General features: G+C 35.5%; 1 protein-coding gene across 3 annotated transcripts in view; it reads right to left on the bottom strand.

Moving 5' to 3' along the window:
• Positions 1-16,884, bottom strand: part of Cdh7 (cadherin 7) — a 149,854-nt gene that overhangs the window by 24,110 nt on the left and 108,860 nt on the right. For all 3 annotated transcript variants that reach the window (XM_017598763.3, XM_017598764.3, NM_001012737.1), the window contains 3 exon segments: positions 1,832-1,968; positions 892-1,013; positions 109-226 (listed from right to left, as the gene is read on the bottom strand). In XM_017598763.3, the coding sequence (XP_017454252.1) occupies positions 109-226; positions 892-1,013; positions 1,832-1,968 (377 nt within the window).

Genomic DNA, 16,884 nt, shown 5'->3' with positions numbered 1-16,884 from the left:
TCTTTTAATTAATTTCCTTGCTCTTCTTTTCTCCTATAAAAAGCATCTCAAAATGAAATACTGGACTTGCTTAGGAGCCAATGTTTGCATTGACATAACTAGGCTTACCTTTGTTATCTTTCAAAGAGAAGTTAAGGTTATTTGCCATATCGGTTGTTAAGCTGAAGTAAAACTGGTGTCCATTGGATGGCTCGTCTTTATCTATTGCACTGATTTTCTGGATAACCTAGGTAGAGAGAATGTAAACAAGGAAGGTATACTAGTGCACTCTGCTGAGTTTTCTACAGCAGGACACTGTAATTTTACACTTTATCACAAATGCTATCTTTCTGAATGAGTTCAGGAAACAGATCAAATCTACAAACTTGAAATCATTCTAAAATGTGCCTAAGAAAACAAATCATGTTCTTTTCAAAGCACACGTTTGAAGTTGAATTTGTGAATCTCAAAACCAAGCTGTAACAATTGATTAGACATCCCTATAACCATCTAAAGACTCTAAGGAAAAGAGACAGGCAAGCCAAGCCATTGTGAAATGCACTTAATTCTCGGCAACTTGATGTATGTAAACGCAGTTGTATAATATAATGTAGGGAATAGACCAATGAAGTTTAATGCATTTTATTCCTCCTTAAAGGAATCTAGGCTTTTAAGTACATATTAGGGCTTCTTTACAGTGTTTACCTTCTCTTCCTGAGGAATTTCATAGCCCAATTAAATAAGAATTTGAAAGTTCCTTTCATATTAGCTTGTGCAACATATCAAAGTGATAATTTTGCTGAAACAAGCAGATCGTGAGTTATCTTAAAACTGGAAATTCCCAAGGCACCATGGAGGAATGCTTTTGTTTTAAAGAAACTGCATGAAGGGGGCTGATGCAAAGCGTCTCACCTGTCCTGGCTGAGCATTTTCACAGACAGTGGTTTCATACTCCATGGCAAACTCGGGAGCATTGTCATTAATATCCAGTATAGTGATGGCCACATAGCCTCTCCCCACCTGGGATGGATTCTCTGATAGATAGGAAAATACTTCATAATTAACTCTGATAAAATATTTGTCATACATGGCTATTTTATTCAAGGAACATGAAAAACAAGCAAAAAATTGAAAAATTTCCATCTTTAAAGTAAAATCTCAAAAACTGGTTTCACAGTACAATAAATACTATTTAAACATAATTGCAGTTAAGCTTACCCACATAAACTCATTAATGTATATGTGTATGTATTCAAACATACATTGTATATGGTTGTACATATGTATAGTTTTGATGTATCTATATTTATATGTTTCTAATGATTATGTATATGTACACATGGGGACAATCCCTGATGGGAAATGTGCTGACTCAGGAATAGTGAACTATGTAATTCACATTAATGGTGCCATAGCCCATATTTATTTTAGCATAAGCATATTATATACATGTGTTTTCTTTGACTATTTAATAGTATCTGGTCATATTGTCTCTTCAGTTATTTTATTCACAGATTAAAATTAGCTCAATACCACAACTTTGATATACATGTGTACTGGTAGAGACCAATTCAGTAACCTCCTATCAAGATAAAGACAGTATGTATGATGTAAACAGACTGGAGTCTTCAGAAGTCTTCAGAAGTTTTCTCTTTTGTATAATCCATGTAAGTTTCAGCACAAAGAAACAAGAAATTTATATGTACTTTATATCTTAGTGATTTAGGACGTGCTAGGTTTGTTCAATTTAGTCAGACAATTATTAAAGGATAAATTGACTTCACCATATAAGTACCCATTCTCTATTCCCACCTTGCTCTATCCTAAATTCATTTTAAACCTTTTGACTTACGGCTCTCCATTGCGAGGACTGTAATGTTATGAACAGGATTTGTCTCTCGATCCAATGATTTGGCAGTAGTAATAATTCCACTGTTGGCATCAATATTGAAATATCTCTCCAGGTCTGTGTTTCTGTCAATTGAGTATCTAGGTGAAAATTTAGAGAAAATATTTTACATTCATGTTTACTTAGAATCTTTTTAAAATATGTTTCAATGATTTCTTAGGTGATTATCAAGTCCTGCTAACTAATTCCAGTAACATATGTCATGTTTGGATCTTTTTCTGTGTAGCTGTAGATCTACAACTTGTGTATCTATTTCTTCATCTATCAAATGTTTTAAAATGAGCATCATAAAATACATTTATTCTTCAGCATGGCATTGAATATTCCATTATACCTCTTCAAACATTGATGCCATTATTTTCAATTGACACTAGCACCAATCCTGGATATGTATCCCTGTAAAATTAAACATATCTGGGTACGTTTTGATCTTATGGTCCTATCACATTTTCTTTTGACAACATCATCCCAATATTAACTCATGTCTTATGACTGGAATCATCACTTAGAAGTATTAATTTGCTTTTCAAAGACATGAAAGAAAGTTGTACAGCTAAAGCTGAATGCTATTTTATGCTATAAATTCCATCCTTTTCTTCCCCAGAACATCTACAGTGTGAACATTTGAGAATAATCGTGGTACACTGGTATTCTCAGGCCATGTTAATATTCCATCAAAATGGCCATCTTTACATTCCACTGTAGTCTTCATAAATATATTGGAAAGTAGTTCCAATTTCATAACAAATAATTCAGCACAAAAACAACAAATAAAACCTTAACAAGTAGCATGACAAATATAGAAGTGAATGTTAGCAGCCAATCACTGAACTGAGAACAGGATCCCCACTGGAGGATTTAGTGAAAGAACTGATGGAGCTGAAGGGGCTTGCAACCCGATAAAACAACACTACCAAACAACCAGAGCTTCTAGGGAATTAACCACTACCCAAAGACTACACATGGTCAGACCCATGGCTCCTGCTGTATATGGAGCAGAGGATGGCCTTCTTGGGCACCAGAGTGAGGAGAAGCCCTTAGTACCGCCAAAGATGGACCACCACTGTAGAAGAATGTCAGGATGGGGAGGTGGGAAAGGGTGAGTGGTTGGGGAGGGGGAACACCCTCATAGAAGAAGGGGAAGGGGGTGGGTTAGGGTGATTATGGACAAGAAACCAGGAAAGGGGATAACATTTGAAATGTAAATAAAATTCCAATAAAAATAAACTTAACAAGTGCATACATTTTAGGCATTGCCAATAATGACTAAATTGCATATGTGTTGAACCTTTAAAACAATTTTTTATCTCTTTGTCTCACATAATCTTTTTCTCTACCTTAATTCTGTCATCAATCCTTGTAAACATATTCTTAGCTTTCATAGCACACATATGTAGTACTAGTGAAACTCTATTTAAACATGATCTTCTGTCCTCTATTCATCACCCAGTAATTTACATCCATACTAAACAATGTACTAATGCTGTCAGTATATTTCAAACTCAGTTTGTTATTTTCTATTGTCTCTGTTCTTTCTGACCAATCTATGTGCCACAGCCCTTATTTATGTCACTGCTGTGGAATGGCTACTACATGTAACATCAATAGTTTAAAACACAGGTTTAGCATATTTTATATTTCTGAATTGGAATTTGAAGGATCCTCTTGAAGCAGTTTTTCAAATCTTAATCTCATATGGTTGCAGACCAATATTGGCTGAGAATAGGGTCATTTGATATCCCATATTTTGAGATCTTTTCTAAAGTGTCTTATTTCCATGGATGAATATCAAATGAATGGAATGCGTAGGTTATTGTTAGCTTATGATAGTTCTCTTCATAGGTGTTCTCACAGAAGAAAAGTGGGTTCTCAGAGAAAAGTTAAAGATATCCAGGCAGGTCTAAATGTTAAAGAGAAAGAGCAGAAATCTTATACTCATCAAAAATTGAAACTGTACCCATGGAAGAGTATATCTGTTAAGTGTGTAAACTCTTTTGAAAAGACGGAATTGAGAATTCGGTTGAAGGAGTTCAAATTACTATCATGGGAGTGTATGCAGTCAGGTTCAACTTTAACGGCTCAGAGGAGATACAGGACAGTGGCTCCTCAACTATAGAAACAGAATAGAACTCATATTAGAAAGAAGGTATGATATCACAAGACATGGAACTGCAAGATATAGCTGCTTAATCCTGTTATAACTCAAATACTGCCATCTATCCCAGGTGTAAGTGATGGAGCTTTCTAGAATTAGTGTTTGCCTTTCTGTGTCTTAGTCTCCATGTGTCCCACTCTATTCTCCATATGACCCCTTCTCCATTTTGAAAGGGAAAGAGTCACATTGCATAGTGTAAGGATATAACTTATTTTTTATAATAATTTTTCTCAATATAATCATCACATCATTCTCTTGTTTCAATTGCTTCCCTCCTTCTCCTCCCATGAGCTTCCCTGTGTTTTCCCTTGAATTAGGTATAAGTCAAAATACTGCACTTTGATATTTTGAAAATATAAGAATTACATAACTCTTACAGATGAATTAGGTTTATTCTGATATAAATGAGTCTTACAGATGTATTAAATTCTTTTTGTAATATGAGAAGGCAATAAAATTTGTGGACCAAAGCTGACATATTATGGTTAAATATAATAGGTTTGGTTCATGTAATGGCTAATGTTTATTGTCAACTTGAGTGAGTTTGATATCAACTAAGAAAAACTCCCCAGGATCTATATGTATAAGGTGTTTCAGGAGATATTTTACTGGGGGAGCAAAGATATGCCCTGAATGTGGATAGCACCTGTACTTTCTCAGATTAAAAAGAGGACGACATAGGAGCACCAACAGTCTTCTATAATTGCTGATTGTGCCTCCTTTGTGAGTGTCTGCATCATTTTCACAGTCTTATGCCTTCCATATTCTGATGGAATATAGGACCTTAAACCATGAGCCAATGTAAGCTTTAAGATTATTTTGCTATGCGTTTTGTCATAGGAACAGAAAAGTAACTAATACCATATGCATTCCTAAATAACTCACTGTGTCCTGGAAACCCTATGATATGAGACACATTTCTATGTCTGTGATAAGAAAGAATGATTAAGGCAACTTATACAGAGTTTTATAGGGATTTGCAATTTCAGATCATCAGTGTTCATGAGGGTAGAGATGACCAAACAATGAGAGCACATATTAGCAATAAAATCTCAAATCCTACTCCCAGTAACACTTAATCTAACTAGTCCAGTCTTTGTAACTTTCCCCACAGAGATTCCACAAATAAGGAAGCAGTGAAGTTCAATTTTATTCAAAAACAAAACAAAATAAAACAAACAAAACCACCTCTATCCTCATCCATTATGCTGTCCTCTAACACAGAGAAAATAACTTGATCATACATACATTTATGGATCAGTTTCTATAATTTTTGTACTTTTTTTGTGTCTAACCTCACTTTGCACACAGAATGTAACATTATAGTTATATCTCTAAGTCCTGAAATTTGATTTCAAGTCTTTAATCATCCTTTTCTTATTTGCTTAGAAACTCAAAGCCCTTTATATTTTATTCAAATTTATCCACATCTATAAGTAATGCCTGATGGAATTGCATTGATCTAATGAATAAACATGTAAATAACTGGCAATTTAACTTCTTAGTAAGTCGAGCCATTCAAATGATGAATACTAATTTTATAATTGGCTTAGTTTCTATGATATTTTCCAGCAGTGATTTGTCTTTCCACGTATCTATCAGTTAAATACAGGAATGCCTAGCATAAATACAAATTTATGTTTCAGAATTATTGTAAACTTCTTGTTTCTTTATGTCTTTGATTGATCCAAGCTAATAAACAAATGTCAAATGTTCTTATAATGTAAATATTGATCAAGATTAATTGTCTATATTTCTAAGAGAGATTATTGACTAGGGATTTTTTATGCTACTATAGTAGTTGCCCATAAATACCAGTAGCCATGCTTCTTCCTTGGTAGTGTTCATGGTCTTTCTTATTCTTTCATATCTCAATGAACTAACAAGCTTGTCTCAAATGCTAAGTACATTTTAACATATTTATATATTTTAAATAAAACATAATTATAAGTTGTCCTTCCATTCTCCAATTCCTTCCATTCTCAGCAGAGTCCATTGGCAGCTTTCTTACTTATGATTATTAAACTTACATACAGATTCATAGAAGAAAATATAAAATCTAATAAGCTTGGTCAATATTGTTTGTGTGCATATGATTTCAAAGCTCAAGACTTGAAAAATGACAATATCAGTAGACATACCAATGCTGAAAGGGCAAAGTTTCCTGAAGTTCCACCCTAGAGAATAACTGCAGTCATCTAACGGCTGATAAGCAAGTAAGACTTAGCCTCTTCTGCACAGGAGCACCACAAGTATTATCTAATTTAATTTTAGTAGGCTCTCCTTTCTTTTCTTTTATTACTTTGTGCTCTCTTCTCCTTTTTTCCTTTTCTATTTTCTCCTTATTTCTTAAAAAAACAGGGGTTTTTAGTACAGGATGGATCAGCTCAATTAGAATTTTGGTTGGCTTGAAATTTTGGTCAGTTTATTCTAGAATAACATCCTTCCTTCCTTCCTTCCTTCCCTCCCTCCTTCCTTCCATCCATCCTTCCTTCCCTCACTGTTTCTTTCTGTCTGTCTGTATGTCTTTCTTTCTTTTTTCTTTCTCTCTTTCTTTCTTTCTTTCTTTCTTTCTTTCTTCTATAGGTAGTAAGTTAATCAGTAGTTTCTACTGATTGCAGTTAAAGCATGCTATCACGAAAATAGAAGATAAATAAGTGTGAATTTTGGCAATATTCACAGAGAGAGAGACACACACAGACACACACACAGAGAGACAGAGACAGAGAAAGAGAGAGGGACAGAGACAGAGACAGAGATACAAAGAGACACAAAGAAAGACAAATTGTAGATTTTTCTGTTCTTCAACTAATTAGATGCTTTAATTGGTATTAGAAATAAAAATTACTGACTTGAGGTAAATCAGGCAACACATAACTTTCAATAAATTTATTTTTTCCAGAGCATTGAAATGATAACTCAGTTCTTTGCTCAGAATTTTAATTCAAGAATAATTTCTTGCAAAATTTTTAAAAAAATGGTCTCAATGTCATGTCTTGCTTAACACAGTTTTAACATGATCTTTCCACAATAAGCACACTAGTCTAACAAAACACATTTTTGGATTCTATCAAATTTGTATGTGTATTTTTCTCTCCACTTTTACTAGAATTATGTTGAAATGAACAACAGTTTAAAATGGAACAGGGCTCCTAATTTTCTCACAGAACTGGTTCCTGCTACTTTTCATATTAACCATCTGCACTGCTAACACTATTTTTCTGCATGGCACTAGTTCCCTTTGTGTATTATACAACGGAGAAAATCATAAATTATGTAGAATAATGCATGGAACTATATGTATGTATACTGGCTACTTAAAAATGCACATTAAATTATTGAAACATACCAAATATGTTCATACTTGCCACACCCTATCAGGCTATTTCCAAAACCAATTTATGTCTTGTACTGGAAGACATGCAATGAAAAAAAAATGTTAGCAGGGCCTATAACACATATTATTCAAACATACTGTAATATGCTCATATAATTTTAGTGTGAAATGGTGAAAAACCCTGAAAATATTCCTTAATATATTTTATACAGCCATACTCAGTTTAACAGTATTATACTTCAACACATAGCTACTTTGACCATTCTTTGTTTTCACTGTTCACATGCTGATAATGGAAAGCAAGTGAAACACAATATGGGGCTATTCAAATAAGCTATCTAGACTTAAGGAAAGACACAGAGAGACTTAACATTCCCTACTGGTGTTATATTGCAGATAACCACAGAGGTCTGGGTTCAGCAATTGTATCTTTGCCCTTTTCTCTGTGCCTGTTACTAAAAGATATTGTAACTTCATAATGTAGCACTACACTCTTAGGATATAACTAAAAGGAACATAATCATCCTTTACATTGTATTTGTTCAGTTTATCCAAAGACTGACATACTCAAAGCAATATCGGTGCTATAATTTCTTCAAGTGAACTGAGTTGTGATTTGTCTCACAATTTGCCTTGTTACAATGAAGACATTTTTCCTTTTAGTTCTTATTTTTATGCAATCTTCCCAGTCATTTAGTTGTTAAGTTCCTAGATGTTAAAGAAATGTTTTATTCTTCTTTGTTTTCCACTGCCATGTAAACCAGAGCAATGCACAGATGAGTTTCTTAAATGTAGGTTGAATCATTGGTCAGTCTACCAGTACTGATATGAACAATGAGTCTGAGTTCTTACTCTCTAGGTTATGTTATGGTCCATGCAATCAGGGATAAGAACTTCAAAGTCAGGTTGCTACTGTTTTAAAAGATGATCAGATACAACTGACAGCAGCCTGCCCTTCCTAGTTCAGTAGATGTTAGTATTTACTGTTCAAAGTGACATAAAATATTATACAAACACTTTAAATGGGTTAGTTGTACACTCTGTAATCTACTATTGCTTAAAGAAAAAATTAAAAATATAATAATTTCTTGTCCTGAGTAATTTTAAGTATCACCTATTTCCCTCCTTTGTATTTCACAGTTCACTTGTGGAAAGTGGAAAGCAAATAAAATGAACTATGGGACTGTTTAAATAAGATGTCTAGATGAAAAGAAATCCATAGAGAGACCCACCATTTCCTAATGGTGTTCTAATCCATACAAACACAGAGGTCTGGGCTTATAGAACCTTGCCATTTGTACCATGACCTCCACAACAGTCAAAATGACAATGTTATGACAATGATGCAAGCAAGTAATTTATTTTTTCTTAGCAGTGGGCAGTTGTGTAGAGAAAAGCCACTATGTTGGATGCATTAACAAGGTGATATTTCCTTTCGCATATGTATGGACTGGATCACATTCGAAGAGGTTCTTGATTTTGCCTTATTGGAACTTGTGTTTCTACTGAGACTACAGACTACACAATATCATATTTTAATTTGTTAACATAAAAATGTTAATAAATTTAGAATTGATGATTCAATGTCTGAACTGTTTAACATTTCTAATAATAGTTTCCCTTTAAATTATTATAATAAAGCACTGCTTATTTATATTTCAAGAACAATAGGTGTTGGAGATCTGGAACTATATGTTGAGGATGAAAATAAACCTCACAAGCTGCCATCATTCCTCAATATACTGTATAACCACTCGTGCACAAATGTAGAACACACATATGTTCACAAATACATACATATGTATACACAAACACACATTAAATAGATGTAAAACAAAATGAGTATCTGTAATGTCATAGAAGCAAGATCAAATTATGAAGATTCATCACATTTGACTACCATCTGGAAATTCTTGTCTTCTGCTTCCACAAAACACTGTTGTTTCCCATGTGTAGGTCCATATTGAGGAAGGATTTGAAGTATGAAAGTTCAATGATCTCTGGATGAAAATAGATGTTAACTTCCACAAAGGCATTGTAGAATGTTTGCCATCTATATATATATATATAGATATAGATATAGATATAGATATAGATATAGATATAGATAGATTAGATAGATAGATAGATAGATAGATAGATAGATAGATAGATATGAATACAAAGTATTCTTTATTATAAATAGTTGGAGGCAGGGAGCCAGCTTAGTAGTTACCAACACACACTATTATTCTGAGGAACCATGTTTGGTTACAAGCATTTATGCCAAGTAATTGCCTGTAATTCCAGCTTCCAACTCTTGTAGACGTCACAGCTGTCTGCATATTATTCTGACATGTGCCCACACATACACAAACACACAAACACACACACACACACACACACACACTAAATCCTTAAAAACAGTCAATTTGATTGCTTATGAAATGTAAATTTTCTTTTTGACTTTTTGACATAAAACTGTAATGAAAACATAACAATTAAAATGCATAATGATAACATTTGCTATTCTTGGTCTTGATTTCTATTTATCATTAACAAAAAGAAAACATCCCTTCTCCCAGGTCAATTTTGCTGGGAAAACCTGCTCCCCAGGATAGTCTATATCCTGAATCATACCAGAGGATCCACTGCTCTCAGCTTTTGGTAAGAAACAACCCCCTCCCAAGTCCCATACATGCTGCTAGGAGTTCAGTGGACTCGGGAATCCACCATCCCCTCAAAATCACCTGCCCACCAAATACCAATACCCTTCTATCTGGGCCATAGTGCTGGGACCGATTACTAGTTAGTCTGCTCCCCAGAAGAGACTATACCATGAGGCATACCAGAGGATCCACTGCACTCAGTATTTGTACTCATGTACACATACAATGATGTACAAGGCCTGAGGCTGATGATCAGTGGACTCAGGGATCCACCATGCCCCAAACACCCCACCCACTGTATACCTATTCTCTTCTGGATGGTCTTTTCTGCTGAGACAGACTGTTAGCTAGTCTGCATCCCAGAAGACACTATATCCTGAGACATAACAGAGGACCAACTGCACTCAGAATATTTGACATCATATCCCAAACCATACCAGAAGAACCACTGAATTAAGAATATTTAATACTGTATTCTGTGACGTCCCAGAATAGCTGTTGCACTCAGAGCATCTGACACCACAACCAAAGATATCCCCGAAGATCCACTGCACCTAGGACACCACAGCATGTAGGTACCCCAAGAGTTCCTCTGTACACAGGGCAACTGGGCAACTGACACCACAGACTTAAGACCTCCCAGATCTCAATGGCATGCAGGGCAACTGAAGAAAAAGACTGACAGACTGCCTGGAGTGTGACTGCCAAAGGAAATAGAAACCACACTCCATTGACTCTCCCCCTGAAGAAAAGCCTCACATAGGGCAATAGTTTTATTGCCCCTGTGAAGACCCAACTGTCTGAAGACCACCAAGGTTACCTACTGCAGACAGGATAACAAATCAGCAGCTTCTCTGTTCCTCTGAATAACCTCAGTTGGAAAGCCCCATAGGAGGTTTGCTAAAGTTAAGGTCATAGGCTTACCAGAAGACATGTTGCAACACAGGGAACAAAGAGGCAGACTACAGACAGAGTCACTCAGACCAGCAAATACTAAGGATAACCAGATGATGAGAGGGAAGTGCAGGATTATAAGCAACAGAAGCAAACATACATGGGCATCATCAGAACCCATTTCTCCCATCACTGCAAGCCCTGAATATACCAACACAACTGAAAATCGGGAAGGTGACCTAAAGAAATACAAGAAAACACAGGTACACAGGTAGGAGCCCTTAAAGAGGAAACAAATCCCTTAAAGAAATACAGAAAACCACAATCAAACAAATAAAGGAATTGCATAAAGCAATCCAAGTCCTAAAAGTAGAAGTAGAAACAATAAAGAAAACAGAAATGTAGGCAAACCTGGAAATAGAAAACCTAGGAAAGAGGTTAGGAATTACAGATGTAAGTATACCCAACAGAATGTATGTGATAGAAGAGAGAATCTCAGGTGTTGAAGATACTGTAGAAGAGATTGACATGGTGGTCAGAAAAAAAATCAGAACACAAATACTCCTAACACAAGACATCCAGGAAATTAAGGACAAAATGAAAAGTCAAAATCTTAGAATAATTGCAATAGAAGAGAAGGAAGATTGCCAGCCCAAAGGACCTAAAAACATCTTCAACAACATAGTAGAAGAAAACTTCTCCAACCTAAATAAAAGAGGGCTACAAAGGTACAAGAAGTCTATAAAACACCAAACAAATGGGACCAATAAAGAAATTCTTATCCCATAATAATCGAAACACTAAAGGCACAAAGTAAAGAAAAGGCAGTAACATACATAGGCAGACCTATCAGAATTACACCAGACTTCTCAACAGAGATTACGAAAGCCAGAAGAGCCTGGTCAGAGGTCATGCAGACCCTAAAAGAACACAAATGCCAGCTCAGGCTACTATACCCAGCAAAACTCTCAATCAACATAGATGGAGAAACCAAAATATTCCAAACCAAAACCAAATTCAAACAGTATATATATATATATATATATATATATATATATATATATATATATATATATATATATATATATCCAATCCAGCTCTACAGAAGATCTTAGAGGGAAAGCTAAAATTCAAGGAAGATACCTATACCAAAGAAAAGACAAGATATTGAGCATCTCACAGCAAAGTCAAAAAGAGAGAACCACCAGCACATAAAGCTACCTACAAAAACAAATATAACAGGAAACAATAATCACTGTCTTTAATATCTCAATATTAATGGACTCAGCTCAACTCTATAAAGACATAAGCTAAGAGCTTGGATACACAAACAAGATTCAGTATTTTGCTGCATACAAGAAACACATCTCAATAACAAAGACAGGCAGGATCTCAGAGAAAAATTATGCGCAAAGATTTTCCAAGCAAATTGTCCCAAGAAACAAGCTGGAGTTGCCACCCTAATATCCAATAAAATAGACTTTCAACCAAAAGTTATCAAGTGTGATTCTTAATATTCATCAAAGGCAAAATACACCAAATGAAATTCTCAGTTTTGAACATCTATGCCCCAAATGCAAGGGTACCCACATTCATAAAAGAAACTTTACTAAATCTCAAAACACACATTGAACTCCACACAATAATAGTGGGAGACTTCAATATGTCCCTCTTATCAATGGGCAGGTCATTGAAATAGAAACTAAATAGATTCACAGTAAACCTAATAGAAGTTGTCAACCAAATATTTCACCCTAAAACAAAAGAATACAACTTCTTTTCAGAAACTCATGGTACCTTCTCCAAAATCAACCACAATATTGGTCACAAAAAAAAATCCCTCAACCAAGAAAAGATGATTGAAATAATCCCATGTATCATATCAGATCACCAAGACCTCAAGCTTGTCTTCAATAATTGTGAAAGCAAGAGAAAATCCACATACATGTTCCCACATATATATTTCCACTGAATAACTATCTACTCAATGATAATTGGGACAGGGAAGAAATGAAGAAAGACACTAAAGACTTCCTGAAATTTAATGGAAATATTGATACTTCATACCCAAATGTTTGGGACACAATAAAAACAGCGCTAAGAAGAAAATTTATAGCACTAAGTGCAATGGTAAAGAATCTGGAGAGATCTTACACTAGCAACTTAAAAGCACACCTGAGAGCTCCAGAACAAAAAGAAGCAAACTCACCCAAGAGGAGTAGAAGACCAGAAATAATCAAACTCATAGCTGAAATCAACCAAACAGAAACAAAGAGAACAATCAAAGAATCAGCAAAACCAAAATCTGGTTCTTTGAGAGAATCATCAAGATAGATAAACTCCCAGTTAAAGTCAATAAAGGACCCAGAAGCAGTATCCAAATTCACAAAATAAGAAAGGAAAAGGTAGACATAATGACAGAAATGGAGAAAATTAAAAAAGATTATCAGATACTATTACAAAAGCCTATACTCAACAAACTGGAAAAGCTAGATGAAATGGATGATTTTCTAGACAGATAGCACATACCAAAGTTAAATCAAGAGCAGGTAAACTTTTAAAATAGGCCTATATGCCATAAGAAAATAGAAGAAGTCCTTAAAAAACCTCCTGAACAAAAGGAAAAAAAAACAAAAAAACAAAAAAAGCCCAGGGCCAGATGGGTTTAGGTCAGGATTCTACAAGATCTTCAAAGAAGACCTGATAAATATATTTCTCAAACAATTCCATGAAATCGGAATAGAAGGAACGCTATCTAATTAATTTTGTGAAGCCACAAATCAATTACTCTGTTACTTAAACCAGAAAAGGACCCTACCCAAAAAGAGAACATCAGACCCGTCTTGCATATACATATTGATGCAAAAATACTCAATTAAATTCTTGCAAACTGAATCCAAGAACCATCATTCACCACGATCATGTAGGCTTTACCCAGGGATGAAAGGTTGGTTTAATATACAAGATTCCATTTACTTAATCCACCATATTAACAAACTCAAAGAAAAAAATCATGTGACCATCTCCTTAGATGCAGAAAAACATTTGACAAAATACAACAAAACTTCATTTTAAAAGTATTGGAGAGATCAGGAATTCAAGGCACATATGTAAACATAATAAAAGTAATTTACTGCAAACCAACAGACAATATCAAATTAAATGGAGAGATACTTGGAGCAATTCCACTAAAATTGGGGACAAGACAAGGATTCCCCCCCTCCCCATATCTATGCAATATAATACTCAATGTGATAGTTAGAACAATAAGAAAACAAAAAGAAATCACAGGAATACAAATTGGCAAAGAAGAATTAAAGGTATCACTATTTGCAGATGATATGATACCATAAATAAGCAACCCCAAAAATTCTACCAGAGAACTTCTCCAGTTGATAATCAACTTCTGTAAAGTGGCCAGATATAAAATTAACTAAAATAAATCAGCAGCCTTCCTGTATAAAAATGGTAAATAGACTGAGAAATAAATTAGGAAAACAATTTCCTTCACAATAGCCACGGATAATATAAAATATCTTTAGCTAATTCTAAACAAACAAATGAAAGATCAGTGTGTAAGAACTTCAGGTCTCTCAAGAAAGAAATCAAAGAAGATCTGAGAAAATGGAGAGATCTCCTATGCTCATGGATTGGCAGAATTAACATAGTAAAAATGGCCATCCTATCAAAGGTGACTACAGATTCACTGTAATTCCCCATCAAATTCCCAGCACAATTCTTCAATGACGTGGAAAAAGCAATTTGCAAATTTATCTGGAAAGGCAAATAAAACAAAACAAAACCTAAACAGAATAGTGAAAACAATTCTTAATAATAAAAGAATGGCTGGGGTAATCACCATCCGTGACCTCAAGTTCTACTGCAGAGGAATAGTGATTAAAAACTACTATATGGTATTTGTACAGACAGTTTGACCAATTGAATAGAATTGAACACACAGAAATAAAACCATTCATGTACACACACTTGATCTTTGATAAAGAGAAAAAACTATGCAATGGAAAAAGGAAAGCATCTTCAATAAATGGTATCAGTCTAATTGACTCTCTATATGTAGAAAAATGAAAATAGACAATAATTGTCACTATGAACAAAGCTCATATCTAAGTGGATGAAGCATCTCAACATAAAACCAGGTACACTGAAGCTAATAGAAGAGATAGTAGGAAAGAGTCTTGAATTCATTGGCATATGGGAAATTTCCTAAACAGAACTCAGATGGCTCATGCTTTATTTTCAAGAATTGATAAATGCAACCTCCTGAAACTTGAAATCTTCTGCAAAGGATAAAACATAGTCAATATGACAAATTGGCATCCTACAGACTGGGAAAATCTTTTCACAAAGCCCACATTCAATAGAGGACTAGTATCCAAAATATATGAAGAAATCATAAAGCTAACCAGCAATAAAACCAAACAACCCAAACAAAAAATAGGGTATAGACCTAAACTGAGAATTCACAGCAGAGGAATCTTGAATGCCTGAGGAATATTTAAAATCCTTAGTGATCAAACAAATGTAAATCAAAATGACCCTGAGATTCCACCTTACACCAATCAAAATGGTTAAGATCAAAAACTCAGGTGACAACACATGTTGACAAGGATGTGTTCAAAGTGGAACACTTCTCCATTGCTGGAAGGATTGTATACTGGTAAACCACTCTGGAAATCTACTTGGTGGTTCCTCAGCAAATTACAAATAGACCTACCAAAGATCCACAAATACCACTCGGGAATATACCAAAAAGATGCCCCACCATGCCACAGAAGCACGTGTTCCACTATGTTCATATCTACCATATTTGTGATAGCCAGAAGCTGGAAACAACACAGATGTCACATGACAGAAGAATGGATACAGATATTGTGGTTCATTTACACAATGGAATACTACTCAGGTAATTTGCAGGCAAATGGATGGAACTAGAAAATATCATCCTTAGTGAGGTTACCAGACCCAAAATGATATTAGCCAAAAAAAAAAAAATCCCACACAGAATGCCCAAGATACAGTCAACAGAACTCAAAAATGGCAACACACTGAAGAGACCAAGCAAGGACACCTCAGTCCCTCTTGTGAGGGAGAGGAAAGAAATGAGCCATGGGGGTGGGAGCAGGGAAGTGAGGGAAAGGAGGTGGAGGTGGAGGTGGAGGGAGAGGAGAGCATAATCTGGTATTGCATGGGAGGAAAGGACTGAAGCCCCTAATGGCAGCAGAAAGAATGGAAACAGGTGCCCATGGGAGAAAGAAGGTTTAGAGTACCCTTCAGAAGGTACCAGAGATGTCAGGACTCAAATAGGCAGATCCTAGAGGAAATGCCCTACATTGGTGAGTGGGAACTTGTTGAGTCCACCTCCAGCAGACAGACAGGGCATCAAGTGAGTGTTGGAGGTTGCTACTCCATAGTCAAAACTCTGACACATAATTCTTCCTCTCTGAAAGAAATGCAGGGATGGAAATGGAGAAGAGCCTGAGGAAAAGAGGTCCAGCTACAGACCCAAAGTGGAATCCAGCTCAAGGAAAGGCCCCAAGACCTGAAACCATTAGTGAGGCTATGAGGCTTTCACTAAAAGGGACCAAACATGACTGCACTCCAGAAAAACCCAACAAGCAGTTCAGACAGATGCAAATATGTGCACCCAACCAATGAACAGAAGCTGCCGACCTCTGTGGTTTAATTAGGAAAAAGATGGAGGAAGTTGAGGAGGAGGGCAATCCTGTAGTAGGACCAGCAATCTCAATTAACCCGGACCCCCGAGATCTCTCAAAACTGGACCACTAACCAAGCAGCATACACCTGCTGAGATGAGACCTTCAACACATGTACAGCAGAGGACTTTCAGGTCTGGGTTCAATCAGAGAATATGCACATAACCCTCAAGTGTATGGAGGCACCAGTAAGTTTAGAGGTCTGGTGAGGTGAGTGTGGTGGGGAT

The sequence above is a fragment of the Rattus norvegicus genome, chromosome 13 (genome assembly GCF_036323735.1).
Source record: "Rattus norvegicus strain BN/NHsdMcwi chromosome 13, GRCr8, whole genome shotgun sequence".
Classification (NCBI taxonomy): domain Eukaryota; kingdom Metazoa; phylum Chordata; class Mammalia; order Rodentia; family Muridae; genus Rattus; species Rattus norvegicus.
This window is presented reverse-complemented; position numbering and strand designations above follow the sequence as displayed.